The following is a 24,346-nucleotide window of genomic DNA, read 5'->3' as shown; positions in this document are numbered from 1 at the left end:
GTGTGGTATTGTTCATTTTTATTGCCTGTTTCCTCTTATCTGTCTTAACTAAAATGAACTAAGCTGATACAGAGAGACATGATCAAAAATAAAGACATTAGAACATGAGGAAGGCACGATGAATAGAAATCGTAGAATTAACACATGGCTTTTAAACAAGCAGTGATTGAGGAAGTCGTTGTTTTTGCTACTACAGTGTGCCGTTAGTGTCTAGGAGAATATCGGTTCTTTATTCATGCCATAAAGGAAACAAATAATGACACGCCGCCATGTCTAAAAGTCAGGGGACTCCTGCAAAACCTGTAGCTTTTTGAAATGTTTTCCTTGAAGTCTTCAGGTGTTACACATGAAAACCTTGACAAAAACCTGAACAGGAAAATACAGCTTTCGTCATTCATCAAAAAAGAATTTCAAAGTCATGTGTCTATATCTAACTATATTTTAATGGTGATGTTTTTTTTAATCCAGGACTATGCTATATTGTCATATGGCAGTGATGAGAAGTAGAGGGTTGCACCTTTTTTTTTTTTTAAAGTTTTAAATAATAAAAACAATAATAATTTAAGAAAATGTCAAATCTGAGATTTATCCATCGATTTTTTTTACTCAATTCCACAAAAAGGAAGAAAAAAAAAGTCTAATAAGAGTCTAATAAGCGTCTCCTTTCATATTACACTATTTATAATAATTTAAAATTTGTTAATAATTATAATTTGAGGTTGCACACCTGTACACAATTTTTAGATAATAATTTACATTGGTAATTATGAATTTTTTCATTTAACGTTCAAGTTTACGTTCACCATTCTGGCACAAACTTCTCATGTGGGCGGGGCTTAACAGCAATTTACTCTCATTGCCTAGTGAGATTTGTATCGACGGCTCGAGTGTCCAGCTGAGGAGGAAGTTGATCATGATGACGACGCTCCGTACCGTTCCTGGGAGCTCATCTCGAAAAAACCGTCATATGAGACTTCCTCACATATTAATTACGAAGTAACATACTGACTAATTAATACGCTAAGTAATTTCCACTCCAAAGTATAAACACTATAACTATACCGAGAACCGCATCCAGAACGCTCTCTAAAATTCACCACACTGAAGTTTTTACTTCCAGGCCAGAAAGCTGTCGATCCTAATCTCACTAGCCAATGAGAGTAAAGCTCTGTTAAGCCCCGCCCACATGAGAGGTTTGTGTCTCTGGGTCTGCACTACCGTATATTGCACTGAATCTATATCTAAATGTGCAATTTTCAATACTTGTAACACTGAAGTAAAATTGACGAAACTAAACCAAAAAACATTTCATTTTGTCCTAGGGGTGTGCAAACTTTCATTCCGCTGTAAGTGGAAAAGGTGAAGCGTCCCCAATCTTTTCACATGCAGTGTACGTAACCTGTGTGAAGGGTTCGCTTACGACTCCAAACATTTTTTTAACACCGACATTTTATCCATGAGTTTCTGTTCTGTGTTGAGAACAAAATAACTCTTGACATTCTGGAAAAGAAAAAAAAAAAAAAAACACCAAACAAAAAAGTATGTGTCATTTAGACCTGAATGGCTCAGTGTGTCTTGGATAAACATGACGTTCACAATCGCTGTGATAATGAAACTATTGCTCAGAGCTGACTCACGCCGAACAACGGCCTTTTTCTTCAGCCGCTGATCCTCAGTGTGAGAAATCAGAGATCCGTCCTGATACAGAACAGCGGCTGGAAAATGCTTCTAAAGGCTTAGTGGAAGTTCAGTAGTGATTATAAGCTGTTTATTCCGTGGCTTCGTACGATGTCCAGTCCGTGCAGTGCAACTTTTATCTTAGAACATTACTGCAACTTCCCACGTTATGTGCTGTGATGTTGCGAATAAACTGCTAAGCGGTCGATATTTAAATACCTCTCTATATTATTCATATCTCCACGTTGAAATCGGTGAAGCCCTTTTTCCCTTCGTTCACCAGCAGAGGCCTTTCAGTCCGGGTGTGCCACACCAGCACCTGCAAAATCACATTCAAACCTTTTTAAGTCAGCGTAAAATCTGAAAGCACGGAGAGCAGGTTTTCACATCTCGCAGACAGGATAACAATTACAAATGAACACACGAGGGCCAGTTGTATTAGAAGAACTTTCTATGCAGATATGTACGTGAGAGAAATTTAGGGGCGGGGGGTGGAGGGTGTCATTAGATGGTGGAGGTAGGTGGTGTCATCCACTCGACCCCCCATTACTGTTAACTAATAATAGGGTAATTGTTTCTATGTTATTATTATTATTATTAGTAGTAGTAGTAGTAGTGGTGATGGTCGTAGTACTAATAATAGTAATAGCTGTATACACACACATACATACACACATGCAAATCCCCGATCAGCCATAACAATACAAGACCAGAAGAGCTACAGTACAGTAGCTCTTCTGTGGGATCGGACCAGACGGGCTAGCCTTTGCTCCCCATGCGCATCAGTGAGACTTGGGAACCCATGACCCTGTCGCCGGTTCACCGGTTATCCTTCCTTGGACCACTTTTGGTAGGTACTGACCAATGCATACCGGGAACACCCCACAAGACCTGCCATTTTGGACATGCTCTGACCCAGTCGTCTAGCCATGACAATTTTTCCCTCGTCACAGTCACTCAGATCCTTACGCTTGCTCATTTTTCCTGCTTCCAACACATCAACTTCGTTCACTTGCCACCTAATATATCCCACCCCTTGACAGACGCCACTGTAACGAGATAATCAACGTTATTCACTTCACCTGTCAGTGTTTTGGCTGATCGGTGTATATATATTAGCCTAAGAACCAGTGACACTTTTTACAGCTTTCATTTTGCAAATATTACACCAAGTGTTCGTGGTGTAGTGGTAATAGTAATAGTAGTAGCAGTAAATATCATCTCAAAACTTTAGACACATTTTACATAATCAGAACAGAAACGATGCTAACGGGTTCACCTTTGTGCAGTTATCAGCCTTGGGCTCCAGCTCGCTGAGAGTGACCAGCTCCCCCAGCAAACTGCTCTCCTGGTATCCTCCTTTAACGCCATTCAGCTTAAAACAGGCCTGAGGTTTACTGAGGATGAGCTGGAGGTTGATGGCGAACCCTGCCATGTCGATCGCAAATGGCCGGTGAGGGTCGAAGACGGTGCTCCAGCCGTACACTTTCCCCAGGCTGTTGATTTTAGGCGACTCGTAACGTAGGCCGCCTACAAAGGCGACGGGCCAGACGGAGACCTTCTGGGTTGAACGCATCTAAAGTATGGTGAGGGAGAGGGAAAAAAAACACAACACATCTTTAGATTATGCATTCACCCTCCAGAATTATTGGCACCTTTTCATAAAAATTTGCAGAATGTTTTGGATAAAATAAACATTATTAACAGGAAAAATACCTTAATTGTTCTTAACCTCTAAGTTTATAAGAGCTATTGTTTAAACTGCCACACCCCCCCCCCCCCCCCCCACCACCACCACCACCAAAAAAAAAGTTTTTAAAAAAAATTATTGACACCCCTAAATATTTTAAACAAATTGTCACTGTTTAAAACAAAATATTTTTAAAAGGCCCCAGGAACTGTTTCCCCGGGATGTAAATATGAAGTTGCACACCTGTAAAATGGCCTTCAACACAAAACCTATAAATGGTGATGCTAATTGGAAATTTGCAAGAAATTAGGCCTTATGTCTCTTTCCTCCACAGTGCTGAGGCCCAGTAGGTTCTCTTTTTCATGAGGGGTGAAATATTGTTGATGCCGCTCTTCCACTGTTCGATTTCAATTTCAGATATCAGCAACTCTGTAGAAAACATTTTTCATCCAGCTAGCTCCTGAAGCTTAGGACGTTAACAAATTTCTGTTCTTCTCACCTCCTCAAACAGCTCCAGGCTGTACGTGTTGTCGTCGTCAGCAAAATATACAACCCCCTGTTGCCGGGCTTTGTTGCCAAGGTTTTCTCGGAGCCAGCGCAGGCCGAGGTTCCTCTGCACTGTTCCACGTGGCACGCGACGACCCCTCGCCTCCCTGCGCATCCGGTGAACGCGTGGCGTCTCCACATTCAGGTGTGTGTATTTGATCATGGAGCTCCTCAGCAGTCTGGAGACGAGCGGCGTCCTGCGTGGAGAATCTTCCACCACAATCCAGTGCAGGTTAGGGACATGCAGGAGCGTGTTGGATAGGCGCGTGAGCTCGGCTTTCTGCACGGCTCGGGTGTAGGTAGGCGTGATGACGTGGATGGTGGGCAGCAGGTCGGACCACGGTGGAGGACGCCCAAATGAACGTTCTCGGAGGACGCTGTTATCCGTGATGCATTTTTCTTTGAGGTGATTTCTTCGTACGTTGATGCTGATGACCTCATGCCTACCATCTGTGAGAGGAGTAATAAATAAATCGGAATCAAAAATGAGCAGCAATGGAATACCAAAGCGAGACAAAAGTACAAAATCAATGATCATAGGTGTGCTGTTTATTACTTACTGTACATGATATACCAGGATATTTTTTTAAAAATTATGAATAAAACACAAGAGGGCGTTGTTATTGGAAAGTAATCAATCAGGGGGTTGTGTGATGAAGCGGAGTTACTGTTACTACTTTGATTTTCTCAGAGTGTTTTATTCCTCTTATACCACACCAATTTGTCAATGATTACAATTTTTTAGCTTAACAATGAAAACTGTGGTAGATTTTATCCATGTATAGATACATTTAATGTTGTGAAACATTATAGAACTCGTAGCGATCTGGAGAGAAATGATTTAAATATTTATTTACTCTTATGTGCAACGGGCTGTGGCGTGGCAGGACCCTGATGCCACATGCTGATGAGTAAAGTCCATGGCAGCACAATTAGCACTAGCGCAAGGACGTCTCGTCGCCTCGGCATGTCCAAGTCCTGCTCTACGCCATGCCATAAGCTAATGATGAGGGACATACAGTCATCATATGGTCATTCTAGAGGGAGAGAAAGACAAAACTTTCAGTAAATTTCTTAGCTGTCTTAGCCTATTTCTGAAAGATTAACCAGCTGTGAGCTTGCAGTAGTTAATACTAATTAATGCTATTATTGTTGTATGCAAAAATCCTTTGCATACAACAATACGTTATAAATACAGTATAACCGTAAGCTGCAATCTGTGGGGTCCAAGCACCAACTGAGGTCCAAAGCAAACCCGAAGTGGCCATTTACATAACTATAGATTAACATACTGATAGGTTGCTTAATAGTAGCTCAGTCAACATCAAAAATCCACTAACCAAATTTCAGTTCAATCGGACGTAAGGTTCTTGAGAAACACTTATTTGAAATTAACTCCACCACCAGTGGATGTCCACACCCCAAACTTTGCAGACGTCCTCAGATTGTTGACCAAGTATCATAAGAATCTATTCAAGCAATCACAAGTTACCGCTGTTTAAGTAAATTAAGCTCTGCCCCACCAGAATTGATTGGCCCATGTCATTTATAAATCTCAAAATCCTTTTGATAACTCTTGAGGCGTTGACTCTGCTGAGTAACTTGACACCAGTTTTATAAAGAAAGGCCAAAAATCCAAGGACTAGTTTGCAAAAGGAGGTTTCATGTATTATTATGCAAATGATCTTGAAATTGATGCGAGCGGAGATAAATGGTGCAAATCGCACATTTGTTCTCACTCAGCCAAGGATATCAGCGAGAATAAAAGAGTTTGTGTCTAGGACAAAAGGTAAGAAGTATTATTAGGGGGCCAAGCATTTGTTTTTCTCTGCTCAAATGGAATCATTTACAATTTGGATCATTTAGCTAAATAGTCCAGATTGCAAATTTGTTCTTACTAAGCCAAGGAATCAGCAGAATTGAAAATTTTTTATTTTGTCTTCAGGAACAATGGTTCTCAAGCCATTCCGTTTTAGTGGAAAAAAAGAACTGCTCGGCCCCTTAAACACGCTAACCTATGCCACAGGAATCACTGAAAGACAAAGCAGACTTGAGACACATTTAAGTTGTTATCCAAGTTCAAGTCTGAGTTTACAGAGCAGTCCAATGTCCAATTAAGTCAGACCTACTGAATGATAACATGACAAAAGGAACTTTAATGATATTAAAATAAATAAATAAAACAATATGAATATGAACAACTCACGTGTTCAGGAGGACATGCTGGAGGAAGCAGTTGTGCATTTCCAATGTATCAAACATCTGTAACATGCAACACAAAGAAGTAGCAGGTCAGTAGAACAGTATAGGGGGTAGCATTGCCACCTCACAGCTCCAGGGGGTTCCCAGTTCGCTCCAGAGCTCACGTTCCTGTTTTTCCTGTTTATACAAAGTGTTTGATGTTGTCGACCTGTCTGTGTGGGGTCGCTCTGGGTTTTTCCAGTTTCCTCCGAACTCCAATTTTGACTTCCCCTAGGTACGAATGTGTGTGTGTGTGTGTGTGTGTGTGTGTCTGAGGTGCCCTATGATGGACATTCCATGAAGGGTATATTCTTGCCTGGCAACCCTGACCAGGATAAAGCATTTACTTAAGACAAACAAATGAAAATCATTTCCGGTAATGATTTCTGTATCTGTATCTATCTGTAAGTAACGTGTAAATGAAAAAGAAAGAAAGAAAAAAAAATCAGCCATACTCACGAACCATGTTTACATCCTGTCCCTCTGCAATGCTTGTATGCGTCTGTCAGCTTGAGAGGGACTCCAGCCTGGCACTGAGGCCGGTGCGGGGGCAGACGTGTGCAGTGCCAGAGCCTGTGGAGACGAGAAAAATCATCCCTCTGGAAGAATGTCCCCTCTCATCCAAGCAACAAAGGCACCGATTGTGGACGCTGATGGAGACTGGCAAAGCGGAACAAAGAGAAGAAAATACAGCCTAACAGGCTCGAGATCTCCTCAGTCAAGTGTTTGAAAATATGAGAGTGCGTTTTTGTCTTTCACATCACGTGGCTTGGAGAGAGCGGGGGGTTCTGGATGAGCGCTGTATTATGAATATTCATGAAGGCTTCGGTGGGGAAGATGTGAAGGACTACGCTGGTATACAGCCTGTACTTTCTCTATTCGTTTCAGCAATGAAGATGCAGGAGGTCCCACACACACACACACACACACACACACACACACACACACACACACACACACACACACACACACACAGTTACACAGAGAGTGTTCACTGTAAATGGAGGTCATGTGCAAAGTGTCCTGAAATCTCTGAAATATGCTAATTACAACACAAATGCCCATGACCACAAGGAAAAAAAAAAAAAGAGAGTAAAACTGGTTCAAACCAGAACCCTTAATATCTCTATTTCAGACTTATTTGTTTAGATTAGATTGCAAGCTGCTATCAGAAAGAAGCCATGTGCTATGAAGATGTGGAACTCCTCCAATTTGTATCATCTGGCAAGTATTACAGTGGAGCAACAAAAAATGAGGTTCACATAAGTACACAAATTAGTTTCTACAGGATTAAAGGATTTTCACAAGCTGACCCCAAATACAGATCAATCAAATAAGTACCGCCATCTTTGCACGCAATCTTCTTGCCGTGTTCATCTCAACATCCTATTTCTCCTGCAGTACTTTGGGTGCTACGCTAACCTTTTATTCCATCTTCCTTCATGAGTCAGCTGAGAAGCAATAAGACCTTTAGAGTGAAAAAGAGGAATTTCATTCTATTTAAAAACAGTCCGTCACTGCTCCTCTCTCTCTTCCTTCTCTCGGCATCTCTCTGTCGCTCTCTTTGGGTCTGTCACTGCTCTTCTCTCTCTTCGTTCTCTCTGTATCGCTCTCTCTATTGCTCTCGATCTGTCACTGCTCCTCCCTCTTCCTTCTCTCTGTATCTCCCTGTCTCTCTGTCTGTCACTGCTCCTCTCTCTTTTCCTTCTTTCTGTCTCTCTCTCTGTCTGTCACTGCTCCTTTCACTCTCTTCCTTCTCTCTGTCTCTCTCTCTCTCGGTCTGTCACAGCTCCTCTCTCTCTCTTCCTTCTCTCTGTCTCTCTCTCTCTCTCGGTCTGTCACAGCTCCTCTCTCTCTCTTCCTTCTCTCTGTCTCTCTCTGTCGCTCTCTCTCTCTTCCTTCTCTCTGTATCTCTCTCTCTCAATCTGTCACTGCTCCTCTTTCTTCCTTCTCTCTGTATCTCCCTGTCTCTCTCTCTGTCTGTCACTGCTCCTCTCTCTCTTCCTTCTCTCTATCTCTCGCTGTGTCTGTCACTGCTCCTCTCTCTCTTCCTTCTCTCTGTCTCTCTCTCTCTGTCTGTCACTGCTCCTCTCTCTCTTCCTTCTCTCTGTATCTCTCTCTGTCTCTCTGTCTCTGTCTCTGTCTCTCTCTCTCACTCTCTCTCTCTCTCTCTCACTCTTTCTCTGCTTATGTAACCGTGACTGATGTGAGAGCTCTTTGGTTAAAAATTGCTGGCATGTTTACACCCACGTGGTCGTGTCCCAATTCTACTCAAAAGATCCCCAGGCACTAGTTTATCGTCCAAATCCATTTTCTAAGTCCAGAAATAGATGTGTCTGTCCATATCTGAGTGAAGCTTACTCTACATTGTTTCGTTTTCCCAAAACGTATTTAACGTCTACAAATATAAAATATTTATCAAGGAAACTTGCATGCAGAGAGTCGGATGAGTCAGAGGGCATGTTTAAAAACCATCCCAGCAGTAAGATTAATATTGAAAATAACAGTATTTACCTGTGAGGCTCCTCCGAGGTGAATTACCCCAGTTCTGCTCGTTCCCATTCGGCTGCTTTAAGATGCAAAACCAGATCAGTTCACTAGCTCCTTCCTTCCACAGTTCCTCTAAACTGAACCACCCTCTGACACGTTCAGTGAGCATGCACACTGCTGTGGAAATTTGGATACATTACTTATTTCCCTTATCTCGTGTCAGTATTCTGTCCTGTTTAACTACTGAAGTGTAAAGTCTTCTTATCTCTTTTTTTTTTTTTTTTTTTTTTTAGAAACACTGTGGTTCTTAGGAAGGATGAAGTTCTTAGAAAAGACCATCTTAAGTTCCTAGAAAGAAGAAAACTCCGCCAGACATAGACCCGTGATCATCACACGAATAGCACAAAGAACATGCTATCAATAGGGGGCTGAGGTGTTGATTCTCGGTAGACATATGTCCTATTGCTGTTCCTATATTTCTCCTTAGCCTTGAGCAGAGAGACCTACACTCTCTCCTCCTTTTCATCTTGTATGAGAGCTGAGCCAGTCTTGCAAGATGCTTAAGAAACCTATGACCTAACCTACCTACATGTGCAGATTGGTAATTTTTTTTCAGAATACACACTGCCTCACACACACACACACACACACACACCAAAGCCTGTGTATGTGTGCGACATGGATTCAGAAGACTTGAGACCTATGTAGGTGTGTTTCATCGCTATCCACATATACACAAATAGAAAAACTATTTTGCAGTCTGATTGCGGTGAACAAAACGATTCTTCTATTAAATTAAGGAAGTGACTCAATGACAATGACAATCATGAGTGTGTCATCGGTTTGGCTGGTCATGGACTTCCATAGGCAGTCTTTACCCTTCCCTAACTAGTGGCACTAAGCCACTGTCGCCTTGAACTTCCCCTTTAATGCCAGGTTCCCTGAAGAGAAGTGGAGCAGGACTAAAATAAACCCTGTGAGTTCAAATTCAAACGCACGAGCCAACTGGAAATACATGCTATTTTAAGCTTAACCCTGCAGTACCGTGAACATCTGCATGTGTGTGATTTCGGATCACGGTTTAATCATTCAAATCTGCCTCACAGCAGAAGAATCATAAGAATAGTGTGTGTGTATGTGTGTGTGTGTGTGTGTGTGTGTGTTTCTGCCTTCGTGATGACAACAATAGCATGCTACATGCGCGCGTGATGCACCATGGCGCAGCGCGATGATTGACAGCTCGGCAGCCAATCAAAGCCCAGATCAGGGATTTAGGGCGGGCGTTCCTCCAAGAGCAAGCGGTTTTCAGCTATGTGTCCCGAGAAGATGGAGGTACATTTTATTTCATCCCCCAATAAATTATAAGTTAAATGTATTTAATCAGGGTTTAAACAGTAAAACTGTGTGTATGAAAATTGTGCGTGTGTATATATAGATATATCGTAGCGGTCTGCATGTCCTCTAACGATTCTATGAATCAATTCCGATTCTCAAGTGTAAATATATACATTTAAAATGTAACCTGCAGTTTCCTGTTGTGGTATTATTTGTTTTTCTTCTACATAATTACGAGAATGAGAATGAAGTCAGCTCTAATTTGTGAAAATAACTGAAAATGAATAATAATAATAATAATTTAATGGCGCTGACGGATAAACGAATCGACTCCTTTTGAACGACTCGTTTAGGCGAACCGATCAGGTGATTCACTTCTCAAGCAGGAATAAATCTCAAATTGGCAATTATGCTACTTATTATTATTATTATTATTATTATTATTATTATTATTATTATTTTAATTATTTGAATAATTTCATTGACAATTACCATTTTGTTCTGTCAATTTTTTTGCCTTAGGCTTTCTTTCTAATAGACAAGAAATGTTACTGACACTGAGGAAGTTGTTTAAACAAACAGGCCGTTATTGTGGTTTATTTCATGGTACACTGGAAACATTCAATATGTTTGCATACCGTTTTAGAACGTAGTTTTAGAAGTAGTATGTCATTTTGAACATTTTTCTTGACGTCTGCTTTGAGAGGTGAATCAGATGAATCAAGTAGCAGAGTTTGATTCACCTAACGAGTCAAATGTGCCAAGTGAACCGTAACTCAAACCGCCGACGAGAGTTATAGTATGCATGTCCAGATGGTGGCATATGTGAGGACCAGAAATATCTACCACGTTTTTGCTGTGGCTGCAAGTACAAGGTGAATGAATATGAACCTCAGATGTTACGCTAATTTAATTAAACTCTGGACAGCCCAACCAAGGTCTCGCATGACTGAGATTTAGGTTTTGTGTTAGATTTTTTTTCCCTTTATTCCCAACATTTTTCTTGTTCCAGGTGCTTTTGAGAGAGACGAGCTATCTGTGATGAGCACGAGGAGTTCAGATTTGTTTAAGAAGACCAGAAGAAGCTGAAGGAACCTCTGATTCTTCTACAACTCCGGGTCTGTCCTGCTTCTCTGTGTGGAGCTGAGATGACTCTTCGGAGACCTATTCACTGAAAGCTCTTTTTTCTTCTCTTCTTAAAGTCTGTGAAGGTTCTGCAGCATTTTTATTTCATTCTCTCAAGAAAGCATTCCTCATCTCAGTGAGCGGAAATATGGGGGCTGCCAGTTACGGCTATTACCGCACGGTCATTTTCACCTCATTGTTTTTGGGTTACCTGCTGTACTACTTCAACCGGAAAACGTTCTCCTTTTTGATGCCGTCGGTTATGGAGGAGATCGAGCTAGATAAGGAAGAACTCGGTGAGTCTCGATTGCTGCAGTTTACAGCTGTGAAATCCGCCCAAAGTTTGTAAATCGTTTGTCCGAAGGCATGCGGATGATCCTTTAGTTCCTCTTTGAAGGAATTTAAATTTGGTAAATATGTACTGATATATAAGTTGTTTTACTTAAAGATGAATGATTGTCGGCCGTTTTGCGCGATCCTTAATCGAATGGTCCCATTCCTCTGTCTCAGGTCTGATCACGAGCAGTCAGACTCTGGCATACGCCATCAGTAAGTTCATCAGCGGAGTGCTGTCGGATCAGATCAGCGCCCGCTGGCTCTTCTCCTCCGGCCTCCTCATCGTCGGGGCCATCAACGTGCTCTTCTCTCAGTCCTCCAGCCTCACAGCATTCACCTTCCTCTGGTTTTTGAACGGCCTCGGCCAGGGATTCGGCTGGCCGCCGTGCGGCAAAGTGCTGCGCAAGGTCAGACGCTTACTAAGTGCTCGTGCTGAACCGAAGGTGTTAGTTCACAGCTCACGTTTCAAGACATTTTGACATAATTAGGTCTTACCCTTGGACGGTTGCCATTACAGAAGGTCAGCGTGCACCTGTTATTGGGAGTCAACAGCACTACAGCTTAAGTTGTAGTTTAGAACATGTGCAGATCAGGTGTCACATACGTATGCAGGAATTTTTAAAATTTGTATAGAATTTTGCATATAGATTATATAGATTCCCCCGCCTTTCAATATTATGGGCTGTTTTGTGTAGATTTGTGATATTTATAACAGGGGCAAATACTTATGCAAAGTATGTTTGCAAGGGTTGAGTATAAGTAGGCTTTTGGAATGTCTTCTGTTATAAAGAATGGTATTTACTCACTCACACACACACACGCACACACACACACACTGCTGTGAAAACCCATATCAAGATCTCCACTGAGATTTCGGTTTCAGTTCAAACCACTGAAATGGTTTTATGGTTTAGTAGTATCCTTGTCTGGATTTCACTACAGCAAGAAATAGATGTACATAAAAATGTTCACGAAATACATTACAGCAGTATTTATAGTGACTTCGTAAAAAAAATCCCCCCTTGTTTTCCCAACGCAGTGGTTCGAGCCGTCCCAGTTTGGCACGTGGTGGGCCGTTCTGTGCTGCAGCATGAACCTGGCTGGGAGTTTGGGTCCCATCATCACCACGCTGCTGGCTCTGTACTACAGCTGGAGGATCATCATCTGCGTCTCCGGTGTGATCTGCATGGCCTTTGCTTTCGTCTGCCTGCTGCTGGTGAAGAACGAGCCCAGAGATGTGGGTCTGCCCAGCATCCAGGTTGGCACCAAGAAGGGCAAAGGCAAAAAAGGAAGTAAGGGCTCGATAGTAATTTTCTCCTCTACAGCCGACACTCACACATTTTCCTTTCCTTTTCCCAACCTGCTACGTGATGCCTTCCAGCTAAATAAATAAGCATTTCGTTACTTTGACCAGAACGACTTTACAAGTCAAAACACGACATTCAGCTGAGAGATGTACTGTATGGTTGCCTAGACAACAGGCCACACGTCTTGGGAATTTTGGGTCACGCCCTTTATATTCATAACCCCTTGAGACCGATTACAGTTATATAGAAATAGTTTTGTAACAGGAAGTAACTATATCCATGTAATAAAATGATTATTTTTATTAATGAGTTTTTAGTTTTCAAATAATACTCTTATTATTATTTCATTAAATTGTGTTTCTGTGTGAAACGGCACAGAGTTTTCTTTCCTGTTTCAACCCGCTCTCTATGTTTCCTCTCACTGAAGCCCTGAACGATGAGAGCACGTTGAGAGAGTTCCTGTTGTCTCCATACCTGTGGGTTTTGTCCTTCGGTTACCTGGTGGTGTTCGGGGTGAAGATCGCGTGCACCGACTGGGGGCAGCTGTTTCTCATGCAGGAGAAAGGCCAGTCGGTCATGATGGGTATGACCGCAGCACCTTCGCCCAAACTTTTAGCCCAAAAGAAGACATTTACACAGAAAGTATTTTTGTAAACAGAATCCAACAAGAACTATTCACATAGTATTCACTCATTCCTGACGCTTCCATTTACAGAGCTCGTTTTTAATAAAATATAGAGTTATATTAACTATAATCAGATATATAGTCACGCCCTTGCTTCTTTTTCGTAGGCAGTTCGTACATGAGTGCCCTGGAGGTCGGAGGTTTTGCTGGTAGCATCGCAGCAGGCTTCATCTCCGACAGAGCCGTTGCCCGGGTGTGTGTGTGTGTGTAACCTGTCTTTGTACTGGACAGCAATCTGTAACGGCTTAACAGCATAAATTAATCAAAACGTTTCATTGCGGTTTAAACAGCAAGGACTGGGGACACATGGCAACCCTCGTCATACACTCCTCTTAACCATGATGGCGGGCATGGCCGTGTCCATGTATCTCTTCCGAGTCACCATCACTCCGGATGTCCAAGAAGTATGTCGTTTGTATTGAATGATAATTTATTTTGTATCGAATACCTTTCGGACTTGATTCTCACATTTATACATCATTGCTAGTATGAATGAAGCGTTCTCTTAATCTCGCTCTATGTCCTTGAATTGTACTTTTTTTCTTTAAAAAAAAATGGTAATAAGTATTCAGCTAGCATAGATGTAGCACTCGGATTTGTTTACGACTTTATGTTCATCTCTGTTTGATGCACGTTAAGTAATCCCATATTTCCTGATCGGTTCCTTCAGGAAGCTCCACTCTGGGTTATCGTTCTCCATCCAGTCTCTGTCCTCACTGGGCTGTCTGAGAAAGAGGTACGGATGTCTCTGATTTAATCATATTTATTATGTATAGCCTATATATGTTGTAATAGATGCATATTGACGCAAATGTCGATACAAGTCCAGTATTAAAAATGCTATTACTGAGTCAATACGATGTGATGTCTAGCTGTTTGTTTATGACCCTTACGAGAGGCCACACCTCCTTCACGAGAACCGACCCACCCACCCACCCCCCAGCAGCCACGCCTCTTTTCAAAGAGCTGTTCTTTTAAATGAGAGTAAATTCCTGTCTTTCCTTCCACCCAGCTGTGGATATTGACTCTCGGTGCTGCGTTTGGATTCTCGTCGTACGGCCCGATCGCACTGTTCGGGGTGATCGCTAGCGAGAGCGCTCCATCGAACTTCTGTGGGACGTCACATGCCATCGTAGCCCTTATGGCGAACGGTACGTCTTACGTGCAATTCACTTACATCTTTAGATTTTTTTTTATATATACTCAGAATAGTAACATGATATCAGATCAGTTAATACAAAATAAGCAGTATTGATGTCAGGAGTGTGTGCAAGTAAGAGTGGATGTAAGACTACCACTAAAGCGACCATTTAGTGTTATATTTACCACCAGTGGTCAATTTGATCACTTTTTATTTCATCTTGCAATTCTACATGCACCTGATGGTCATCTTTGTAATCTGAATATGACTATTGGTATGGTTCAGTTTGTCTGACTAGTATACTTGACGTGAAGTGTTCATAAATGCTTTTGCTGTGTGTGTGTGTGTATCAGTCGGCGCGTTTCTTGCCGGCCTGCCATTCAGCACCATCGCCAAGCGCTACAGCTGGGACACGGCCTTCTGGGTAGCGGAGGTGACCTGCGCCCTGACCACTGTTTGGTTCTTCATGCTGCGCAACATGCGCACGAAAATGGGACGAGTGGACGAAAAGAATGACTGATCAACAAACACCAAACAAAACACACTACTCAAACCCCGCCAATGTGAACCTTGCTACAGCAGCAACCGACTATCATCTCTGCTCAGAAAGAACACTCTTCGTTAAATGTATTTCTAGTGTTAGTTATAAGCTCATCTGAGTGCGGTTGTCGCGACTGAAGTTCCACACTTGCACCTGGAACGTTGTGGGATGACAGCCAGAGAGCCACGTTTGAGACGTGTGATCCTGAGTGGCTCAGCTTTGTTGTATGTGTATTGGATTTTGCTGCTCTTTGGATGAGAGTGTTCTGAATAAATAACCATACACTGAAGTACTTTACTACATTGTGTATGTGTGTGTGTTTTTTGTGTGTGTGTGTGTGTGTGTGTGTGTGTGTGTGTGTGTGTGAAAGACAGCGAGCATGTCTAAAACTGAAAACAATAGAAGCTGGCAAGAGAGCGAGTTAAAAATAAAAATAAAAGCTCACGGGCATTCATGTTGTTAAAGGGAACCCTGACTATGAAGACTTGTTTGGTTCATTAGATTAACGCTGACATCCGTTATATAAGTCCACTATACGAAAACATTGATATCAGTTTTTAAAATAAATAAACAAATAAAATCCTTGCACTGCTGTTTACGTCACGGTGCATTCTGGGTAGTGACGTCAGATGTTTGCAAACGTCTTGAATCTCCAGCGACATAAACATGTCTTCAGCCTTTTCGATTTGAACCCAAGCGTAACATAAGCGAGAAGGCTAATATAGATGTTACTGAAAATGTCCATCAAAATGAAGACGATCAGAGAGGTGAGGAGGCAGGAGTGCGGCAAAATCGACGGTGTCTGTGTAGCAACTGCACATCTATGCCGACCGAGAGCGTTTGTTGTTCAAGGTAAGCGTATGGATTAAACTATCGTTTTATGATTAAACGTATTCTAATATTAATCAATTTAGAGATTATCAGCCATCTCACCGTCGTATACTTTATCCTGTTCAGTGCGCTCTCGCCTTGCTATGAGCAAAGCTATGCTATCTACACAGCTTCTGTGTGTACGAAGGTACTCATATCGTTGGAAAGCTAAGATTCTTGTGATTCGATTGATATAAACTATTTTGAGCTACAATCACAACAGCAACTACAATCAACATCTCTGTCAGACCACCAACATACAAACAAACATTTATGAAACAGAGGCAACTCACCTAAGCCTCATAGTAATCCACTGATCCATAACATCCTGACAACAACAGTCTTGTTACACTGGCAAAAGTCCAAACAATCCAATTATGTAAAAATATTTAGTCCACCTTTCAGAAGAGACCAAAACTATGCATGTACTCCAAATGGTTCTAGAACAGCTTTAATTTTACTTTGGGTAAGCGTTTTAGACTAATTTTACAGGAGCGTTATGTCATGAGAATATACTGTAAAAACGCACTAACAAGATGCTTACAGGTTTGATAATATTTACACATATCCCCTGTATCACCGCACACAAGAACTAGAAAATTACAGCCAAAAGTAGCACAGCATGGTCTTCTTTTTGTGCTGCAGGGGCTAGTAGCTACTTCTTGAGTGCAACCATTTTACGTCATCGACTCAGAGCATTACACGTCACGTAATGCGGCCTCTGCAGGTTGAATATGCATTAAATATTCATTTAAAATAATGAACATATTTCATTTTAGTAGGAGAGGGCGTGTTATTATTGCGTGTTAAGGCCTATGGGTCTTCACCGTCGGGGTTCCTTTTAAGATGAAGACGTTGAGCTTTTCTTCCATTAGTAGTCTTATCATACTGAAAGTCTGGAAAGTATGCAAATGACTGAAATTAAATGGTTGATATTAAAAATGGATTTAAAAAATATAGCATGTAGAAGGTGGAAGATGATTCACGACACTGACACCAGACAGTATATATATATATATTTTTTTGGCATTTTATTTCTAACAGCACAAATATGTAGAACATTTCTCAAGTACTTCACTTGAAGGTATAGTAGAATTAGATTTTATGAAAGTGTATTTAGACTAAATCATACGTCACACTTTTGGATTATTAATGCTTGGTATCATCAGTAAGATGTACAGGGTGAACAACATAGATTAGACTAACGGCACAGCGTTTGAACTTTGAGGTATCTCCAACTGTAGCACAGTACTAATGATAATACATTCTGTTCAGTAGTGAATATGAAGAATACAGCTGCTTAGATAGTCTCACCCATAAACTATTAACTACAACTATTAATTCATTTCTTATTCCTTATCATTTAACCGGATGTTTGACAAGTGCTTCTCTGCGCAGTGTATCTAACATTGCTGGACCTACGCGTCGATCAGCAAGGCCTCCGTGCTGCAATCGAACAGGAACCTGCCGTTCACTTCTTGACTGTTGTCTGGATGTTTAAGAAACTCCAGCACTGCCTCCTTCAGCTCCGGAGGAGCGCTCTTACTGAACTCGACCACCTCGGTCAGGAGGTCCAGTATCCGCTCTCCTTTTTCATTTCCAGGTGTGAAACACTCGGTGATGTCCAACAGGGACTTCAAGTTGTAGTTTCGGTAGGGGATTTTTTTGGAATCCAGAAAGATCTTGAGGTGTTTGCTCGAAAGGTCCTGGTTTGTTTTGTTGTCCCACAGCTGATCGTGGAAGGTTGACACTAGCCTGGCCCATGAACATTCACCTGCGGGAGATGCCGTGTGTTAGCAAAGGTCTCACTCATTAATTCCCCACCCTGTACCTCGGATTAAAGTAAATCAGTGTACACTCACCTGCGAGCAGAATGACCAATGCTTTGCCGTCTTTGTGCAGTAAACTCCGGTAGAAGGAAACCGTGGCCCCCGGATCCTTCACATAGTACAGCATCTGTGAAAAAACAATAAGTTAATCTTGATGTTCTTCTGTTCATGACTTAGCAGTTAATGGCTTGACATACTGCCAGCTACTGTAACTGGTGAGCCCAAAAAGGTATTCCAAGCCATGATTAGGCTTAATGACTTAAAGACAGTGCATGTTCTGGCATTAAACCAATGCATCTTCTAAGACACGTGAAGCCAGCGGCGTCTTTTCAAACTGCTGCTCATGCCACGTCACAAGAGACATATACTAACTGCTCATTTCCGTTCACATGTGCTAACAACCATGATTGACTAGCACCATTCAGATCGACATGGAAAAAAGAAAAGCCATCCTTTCCCCTCCATTTGTGCCCTCTTGAACCATCAGACCCAAACAACGGTGGCATCATATGGAAAACTTGCAAGCTACCAATTACAGGGTTGAAACGTTAGAAATGATGCTCTAATATGGATCATTTTAGAAACCTAATCATACTCTCATGTTGCTAATATTACACAAAATATTCAATATTATACCCCCTCTGATTGGCCAGCATCTTTCTAGTATCCCTCTTTTGATCCAGATTTCTAATATTACTTGAAATTGATTAGGAATGAAAAGAAAATGACAGTAAGGAATACTCAGACATGCATCTACCAACCTGAATCAGATTAATCAAGTGCATCTTTTTGTCAGTGTTTCTCATCTTCCATTCCTTCTCGAACGCCGTCGCAGTCATTGTATTCCATCTGGAGGTGACGTAATCAAGGCCTGGCATCTTCGATATTAAAGCTAGAAGAAAATATTCCTGCATGAAGTACGTTCTGAAACATTTTATTCCAGACATAGTGTTGGGGGCTAAAGCAATTTTAATACATTTTAATACATTCTTGGAGTACCACCAAGGCACAGGGAGAACATGCAAGCACTGTGCACACTGGGAGGAGACAGATTTGAACCCCCAATCCCCAAAAATGTAAAGATTGAAATTACTGCAAATGTCTTGAAATAGGGTTAGTAATCGTAAATTTGCTTAATAACAAATACTAACTAAATTTCGGAATATTGTAGATATTTTCACTTGGTAAGATGACATTTTTTTGCAGTGTACCCAAACCTTGTACCTACCTAGCCTTTCTCTTTTAAAAAAAAATCTGTGCTTTTTCTTTTAAAATAAATTAGGTCTGTGGAATGAATCGAATTTGACCATGAATTAGCTCGGGCCTTAGCTATAGCTTACACCTTTTATTCATCACACAAACAGCTTGAAAGTAAACGACAATAAAGAAAAAATTAGTGTTCATTCTTACTCTTATATTTGTTAAGCATTTCCTTGCTGGGTTCCACCACCTCATTGTCCACTTTGGCTGTTGGATGCTTTTCATGCAGCACTTTGATAATTTCCAGATCGATCTCACCTAGAGAGAAGATGCCAGATTTTAATACGGATACCGCAGATACACGTATAACAACATAGACTGATAAATGTTATACCTGATCCACTTCCCACTCCCATCACGTTTAGAGTGGGTTCTCCTGCTCCGATGCTGCACAAGCCGGAAAGACAAAGGGTGAAGAGTGTATTATTTTGCATTATAGCACAAATGCATAATAGTAATAGTGTATTACTGATCATAATTACACAATGTAAAGTATTAGTGCAACTGCATATATTTAGGGCCCAAGCACTGAAAGGGCCCTATTGTTTATTGTTCATAATGATTATTAAACTAGGGCGCATGGTGGCTTAGTGGTTAGCACGTTCGCCTCACACCTCCAGGGGCAGGGGTTTGATTCCGTGTGTGTGTGTGTGTAGTTTGCATTTCCTCAGGGTACTCTGGTTTCCTCCCCCAGTCCAAAGACATGCATGCATGAAGAAAAGATAAGTGGATAGAATAGATAGATGGATGGATTGAGCTGTATGTTTGGTCGAAGGGCTTGATCACATGGCTGTGACTTTCAACAGCCTTTCTCAGAATAATGTCTTGACACAGCTGATGTAAAACTGTTAAAGGATTTTTGATATCTTAAATATTGTTGCCACGGTAACAAATCAAACATTAATGTTTGTTTCTGTTGTTTTTGAGGCCCTTGGCATGCTTAAAAGTTCATGAATGTCAGCCCTTAGTAGTAGGCAAAAGCTAAGACATGGGACTGGAGGGGGGCTCAGTAGCGCCCACTTTTGACTAAATTGGTGTTATCAGTTTTACCTACGGTCACCAAATTCAGTACATATATTGTTTTCATCAAGCTGGACACGTGTCAAAATGACATAGCTCTGCCCAACAGGAACTCGGCCATTTTGGATTTAATGTGGATATTTTGAAAATAACTACTCCTCCTTAGGGATTCATGTGATTGTCACCAAACATGGACAAAATTATGCGAAGACATTGCAGATGCTAAATCGAAAAGGGATTTTTTTTTATATCTCGAATGGTTTTGCTGTGGCGAGGCAATACATTTATAGTGGAAAAAGGGAAAAGGGAAATGTCTCATATCTTATGCATGCAATGAGTTATTTAGATGAAACTTGAGCTGTATGTTTGGTGACAGTGGCTGATAACATGGATGTGACTACTGTGAGTCACAGTCATAGCACCACCAACTGGCAGCAGGAAGTGTGTCACTTAAAACAGCCATTCAAATAGTCTTCTTATATTTATCCAAACCACTTCGAACTTTGCCAAGGGTTATAATTTGTTGTGACTCGAGGACGAGTCCTGTCTATCTGAGGGGAGAGGTAAAGTGTTGAACGCTGGGGGTTTCTCTTTGTTTGGCATTGGCCCCGCCTATCTGAACCTTTCCACAGCATGATCTCTTCCCATTGACTGAAGACAGGAATAATTAAACTCACCTGGAGCGGAGGGAAGTGAGAGGTAATAGGTGAAAGGAGACAGGCTCGGCAGGAAAAACGTGACTGTCTTTTTGGCGCTCAGGGTTAAGGTTGGGAACCTTTGAGATGCTCGAGACCATTGGGGTTGTTCGGCAACGAAGATAGCTAGATAGATTGCATTTACATATTTAGATAAGGGTGGGGGGTATTTAGGAGCGCTGGTTATACGTTCCAGGAGCGTTTGAAATGGACTGTGTGCAGAAACAGGACTCATCACCAGAAACAAAGTGAAGAAAAATGTGTTTTCTCTGGGGCACTAATCTGGCAGCTGATTCCTTTCCCTAGATCCCAGGGTCGGGTCTTGTTTTATATTTAAATTTTCTGTTATGTGTTGTGTGGGTCTGTGTGTGTATGTATGTGTGTGTGTGTGTGTATGTTGTGGTTGTGAGTTTTAAAGTTTATATGAACATGTTACTCCGTGTACACTGGACTGGGGAAGAGCTTATTAGTATTACGTTAGTACACATAATAGAGCTTTATAGCTGTTATACACAATATAATTTTATATAAAAATTATAGTGTATTAATGTTCAAAATAGTGTCCTAGAGCATATTAGTATACACAAAACAGCATTATAGCATGCATTAGTATGCACAGTAGCTTGTTGTATAGTGTATTAGTGTTCATAATAGTATTATAGACTGCATTACTGTTTGTAATGGCGTATTATAAAGTGTGTGGATGGTTTGCTGCTTCAGGGCCTGGGCAACTTGCAATAATTGAGGGAAGCATGAATTCTGCCCTCTACCAGAAAATCCTAAAGGAGAATGTCTGGTCTTCAGTCCGTAAGTTGAAACTCAAGCGCATTTGCAGCAAGAAAATGATCCAACGCATAAGAGTGGTCTCTAGTTTGTGTGTGTGTGTGTGTGTGTGTGTGTGTGTGTGTGTGTGTGTGTGTGTGTGTGTGTGTGTGTGTATGTGTGTGTGTGTGTGTGTGTGTGTGCGATTGCAGTGAGTGTGTACCTGGCCAGGATGTCTGGGAGCGTCGAATGGATGAACTCTTTCATGCACTGGTGTTCGGCTGAATTCGCCAACAGCAGCTCAAAGGTTTGCAGGTATCTGGAATGATCATTGACCAGGTTCTGCATTTTTATCTTTTTTTTCTGAAACACAAGAACATTGCAACTATCACCTTGGATCACACAGTATTGTGGTGTGGGTGAGAAAGAAGATCAAGCGGGAAGTATTGTTAAAACAGTACATGTGCTGTTTTATTGGCAACACAAAGGCTTGGTTGGTTGATATGGAGAAAAGTAAGGTTACTAACATATTAACTGTGAACATAGCAGTTCAAATCTGAGTTTTACAGCCATGTGACATAAGTACACCCAATGGAAATTGTTGGCTTTTTTTTTTTTTTTTTTTACATATTTGGAGAAGCAAACATTTGATCCTCTTTGAAACAGAGGATCTGTTCCACCCTGCCCTCTGGACGACTGAATAATCTGTCCCGTCCTGAGAGGGAGGCCATGGAGAAATACATCTCAGAGTCCCTCATTAAAATGCAAAACAATTTATAAAATTTTTGACATGCGTTTTTCTGGATTTTTTTGTTGTTATTCTGTCTCTCACTGTTCAAATAAATCTACCATTAAAGTTATAGACGGATCATTTCTTTGTCAGTGGGCAAACGTACAAAATCAGCAGGGGATCAAATACTTTTTTCCCTAACTATATATATATATATATATATATATATATATATATATATATATATATATATATATATGCAATGTAATTATCAGACCTGCTTAAGTGCACTCTTAGAGGCAAGAGGGTAAAACCAAACAATTAAAATCATGTTATTTGGTAAATTAGAGTAACATTTCACTGGATGATAGAACTTTAGTTTGCTAAATTTGGATTTACTTCAAATAAACAATAAGTTTGCAAGACAATTGATCTGAAACAAGACACGTGCTCATTTGCAGTAAGTTTGTTTGTGCTTAGGCAGTAAGACGCAATACACCAAACTGATCACAGGGCACCATGCACACTCACATTCACACACTCATTCATACCTAGCGCCAAGTTTTGTGGGTACAGGGAAAATGTTAGAAAATCTGTACATACAGTAACCCGGATCAAATCTCAGGATTAAAATCTGGAACCCTGGAGCTGCTATCTCATCTCTAGAGATTCATTCACGCTAAATATGTGTGAATATTTCTGTATTGGGAATATTTTATAAAATTGACATTCTTTAAAATGCAGCTTTCGGGGGCTTTTATCACGGACAGCAAATGAATTTTATAACGGGACTAATAAAAAATATTTAGAATGTAAAGGAAGTACACATAATTGCTTGCAATTGAAATAAAACCCATGAATCATTCATGAAATTTAGACAAATATGAGTGCCCACCGACCACAAACACATTTGCAGTGTGAACTGATACACAACGTAAAGTACTTACACAAAGGACTTACTTGTCTTCTGCCTCTTGTTCTGTGGACACACAAAGTGATGCAGGAGTTTGTTCTTTGCAAATGATTGCTCTGGTTTTTAAAGCTGCAGCTCCACCCACTTTCATCCTTTGGCACTATTTCATTTTCAGGACTGGTTTGTTTGACAGGACTTTCCACTTATAGTTTATCCCCACCTTTGGCTCAAAATAAGGTCTAGCTACTGTCACTGGTGTTGTTTTACTACAAACCATTTCTGACTTGCAATGTTGTGCCTTTTCGGGAGAATTCATGTATGAATGTCACAGATCAGATCAGCATCGAGTATCAGCAGACACCCAGAGCTCGGATATCTGATTTTATATATGAAAAATATGTGGATTGGATATGCATTATGTTTTCTCCATCTATAATTGATATACAGTAGCTGAGGTTGAAGCCTCAGTATGTTGAATGTTCCATTTTGTTAAACATGAAGAAAAAAAAAAAGAGGTAGTTCTCAGTTCTGTGGAGTTCTGTGTATTAGTTATTGCATTCATGTCATACAGGAAAACCATAATTATTCCCATGGAATCTTCACCTCGACCCCCAACTGGAAGTTTGTGGGAAATAAGGTCTTAAAATAGCGATTTTTGTTTGCATTTCACATAATAATGACTGACAACTGTCAAAATGACCACATGCATCAGTTCAATTAAAGATTAAGAAGCGATGTATGAAGTATATTAAACATCATATGATAAGCAAGAAATAAGCAAATGTAAATCGCTTGAGGCGACTACGTCATCAAAAAAAGAGCAAATGTACATATGAACACTTGGGGCATTATTTATATGTAAATATGAACATTTGGGTAATGCTATTATAGGGAAATAATCATCAAATAGGAGTATAGTATTACTAGTTTTTTTCCTGCTCGGTCCCTGCATAGTTAGATACGAGTTACTGTACAGTATTGTAAAGTGTTAGCCCTGTTTGTTCAAGGAAGACTTACTCAGGTAAAAAAAATAAAATAAAAAAACATCCAAGCCCACCTAAATTTTGCCAAAATCATATGGCAAAATATGTTATGGTCTGATGAGAACTTTTTGAGTATAATTCTAAAATATATATTTGGCACAAAAACAAAA

The 24,346-nt window shown here is 40.8% G+C and overlaps 4 protein-coding genes across 9 annotated transcripts in view; 2 read left to right on the top strand and 2 right to left on the bottom strand.

The window, feature by feature from the left end:
- Positions 1-24,346, top strand: part of rps25 (ribosomal protein S25) — a 251,835-nt gene that overhangs the window by 217,990 nt on the left and 9,499 nt on the right. The window lies entirely within an intron of this gene.
- Positions 2-9,685, bottom strand: b3gat1b (beta-1,3-glucuronyltransferase 1 (glucuronosyltransferase P) b). 4 transcript variants are annotated; one of them, XM_017488899.3, is made up of 7 exons: positions 8,669-9,685; positions 6,618-7,029; positions 6,120-6,175; positions 4,771-4,950; positions 3,867-4,363; positions 2,957-3,253; positions 2-1,996 (listed from the first exon to the last, which is right to left on the bottom strand). In XM_017488899.3, exons 4-7 carry the CDS (start codon positions 4,928-4,930, stop codon positions 1,910-1,912), a joined length of 1,041 nt encoding a protein of 346 aa, XP_017344388.1. In that variant the 5' UTR covers positions 4,931-4,950; positions 6,120-6,175; positions 6,618-7,029; positions 8,669-9,685; the 3' UTR covers positions 2-1,909. The 4 variants fall into 4 exon arrangements, with proteins under 4 accessions (XP_017344388.1, XP_017344392.1, XP_017344390.1 ...); XM_017488903.3 differs by having other exon boundaries at positions 6,618-6,727; XM_017488901.3 differs by lacking the exon at positions 8,669-9,685 and adding an exon at positions 7,496-8,647.
- Positions 9,838-15,411, top strand: slc37a4b (solute carrier family 37 member 4b). Of its 3 annotated transcripts, none has more exons than XM_017488909.3 (11): positions 9,838-9,976; positions 10,992-11,070; positions 11,182-11,400; positions 11,615-11,847; positions 12,480-12,732; positions 13,175-13,330; positions 13,540-13,625; positions 13,723-13,836; positions 14,103-14,168; positions 14,445-14,583; positions 14,927-15,411. In XM_017488909.3, the coding sequence occupies exons 3-11, from the start codon at positions 11,253-11,255 to the stop codon at positions 15,091-15,093; spliced, it is 1,362 nt and encodes a 453-aa protein (XP_017344398.2). In that variant the 5' UTR covers positions 9,838-9,976; positions 10,992-11,070; positions 11,182-11,252; the 3' UTR covers positions 15,094-15,411. The 3 variants fall into 3 exon arrangements, with proteins under 3 accessions (XP_017344398.2, XP_017344397.2, XP_047016886.2); XM_017488908.3 differs by having other exon boundaries at positions 10,992-11,097; XM_047160930.2 differs by lacking the exon at positions 9,838-9,976 and adding an exon at positions 10,744-10,854 and having other exon boundaries at positions 10,992-11,097.
- On the bottom strand, positions 16,989-23,296 carry LOC108276868 (histamine N-methyltransferase). Its single transcript, XM_017488910.3, has 7 exons — positions 23,228-23,296; positions 21,774-21,913; positions 19,408-19,460; positions 19,224-19,331; positions 18,575-18,705; positions 17,847-17,940; positions 16,989-17,758 (listed from the first exon to the last, which is right to left on the bottom strand). The coding sequence occupies exons 2-7, from the start codon at positions 21,896-21,898 to the stop codon at positions 17,403-17,405; spliced, it is 867 nt and encodes a 288-aa protein (XP_017344399.1). The 5' UTR covers positions 21,899-21,913; positions 23,228-23,296; the 3' UTR covers positions 16,989-17,402.

The sequence above is a fragment of the Ictalurus punctatus genome, chromosome 16 (genome assembly GCF_001660625.3).
Source record: "Ictalurus punctatus breed USDA103 chromosome 16, Coco_2.0, whole genome shotgun sequence".
Taxonomy (NCBI): Eukaryota; Metazoa; Chordata; class Actinopteri; order Siluriformes; family Ictaluridae; genus Ictalurus; species Ictalurus punctatus.
This window is presented reverse-complemented; position numbering and strand designations above follow the sequence as displayed.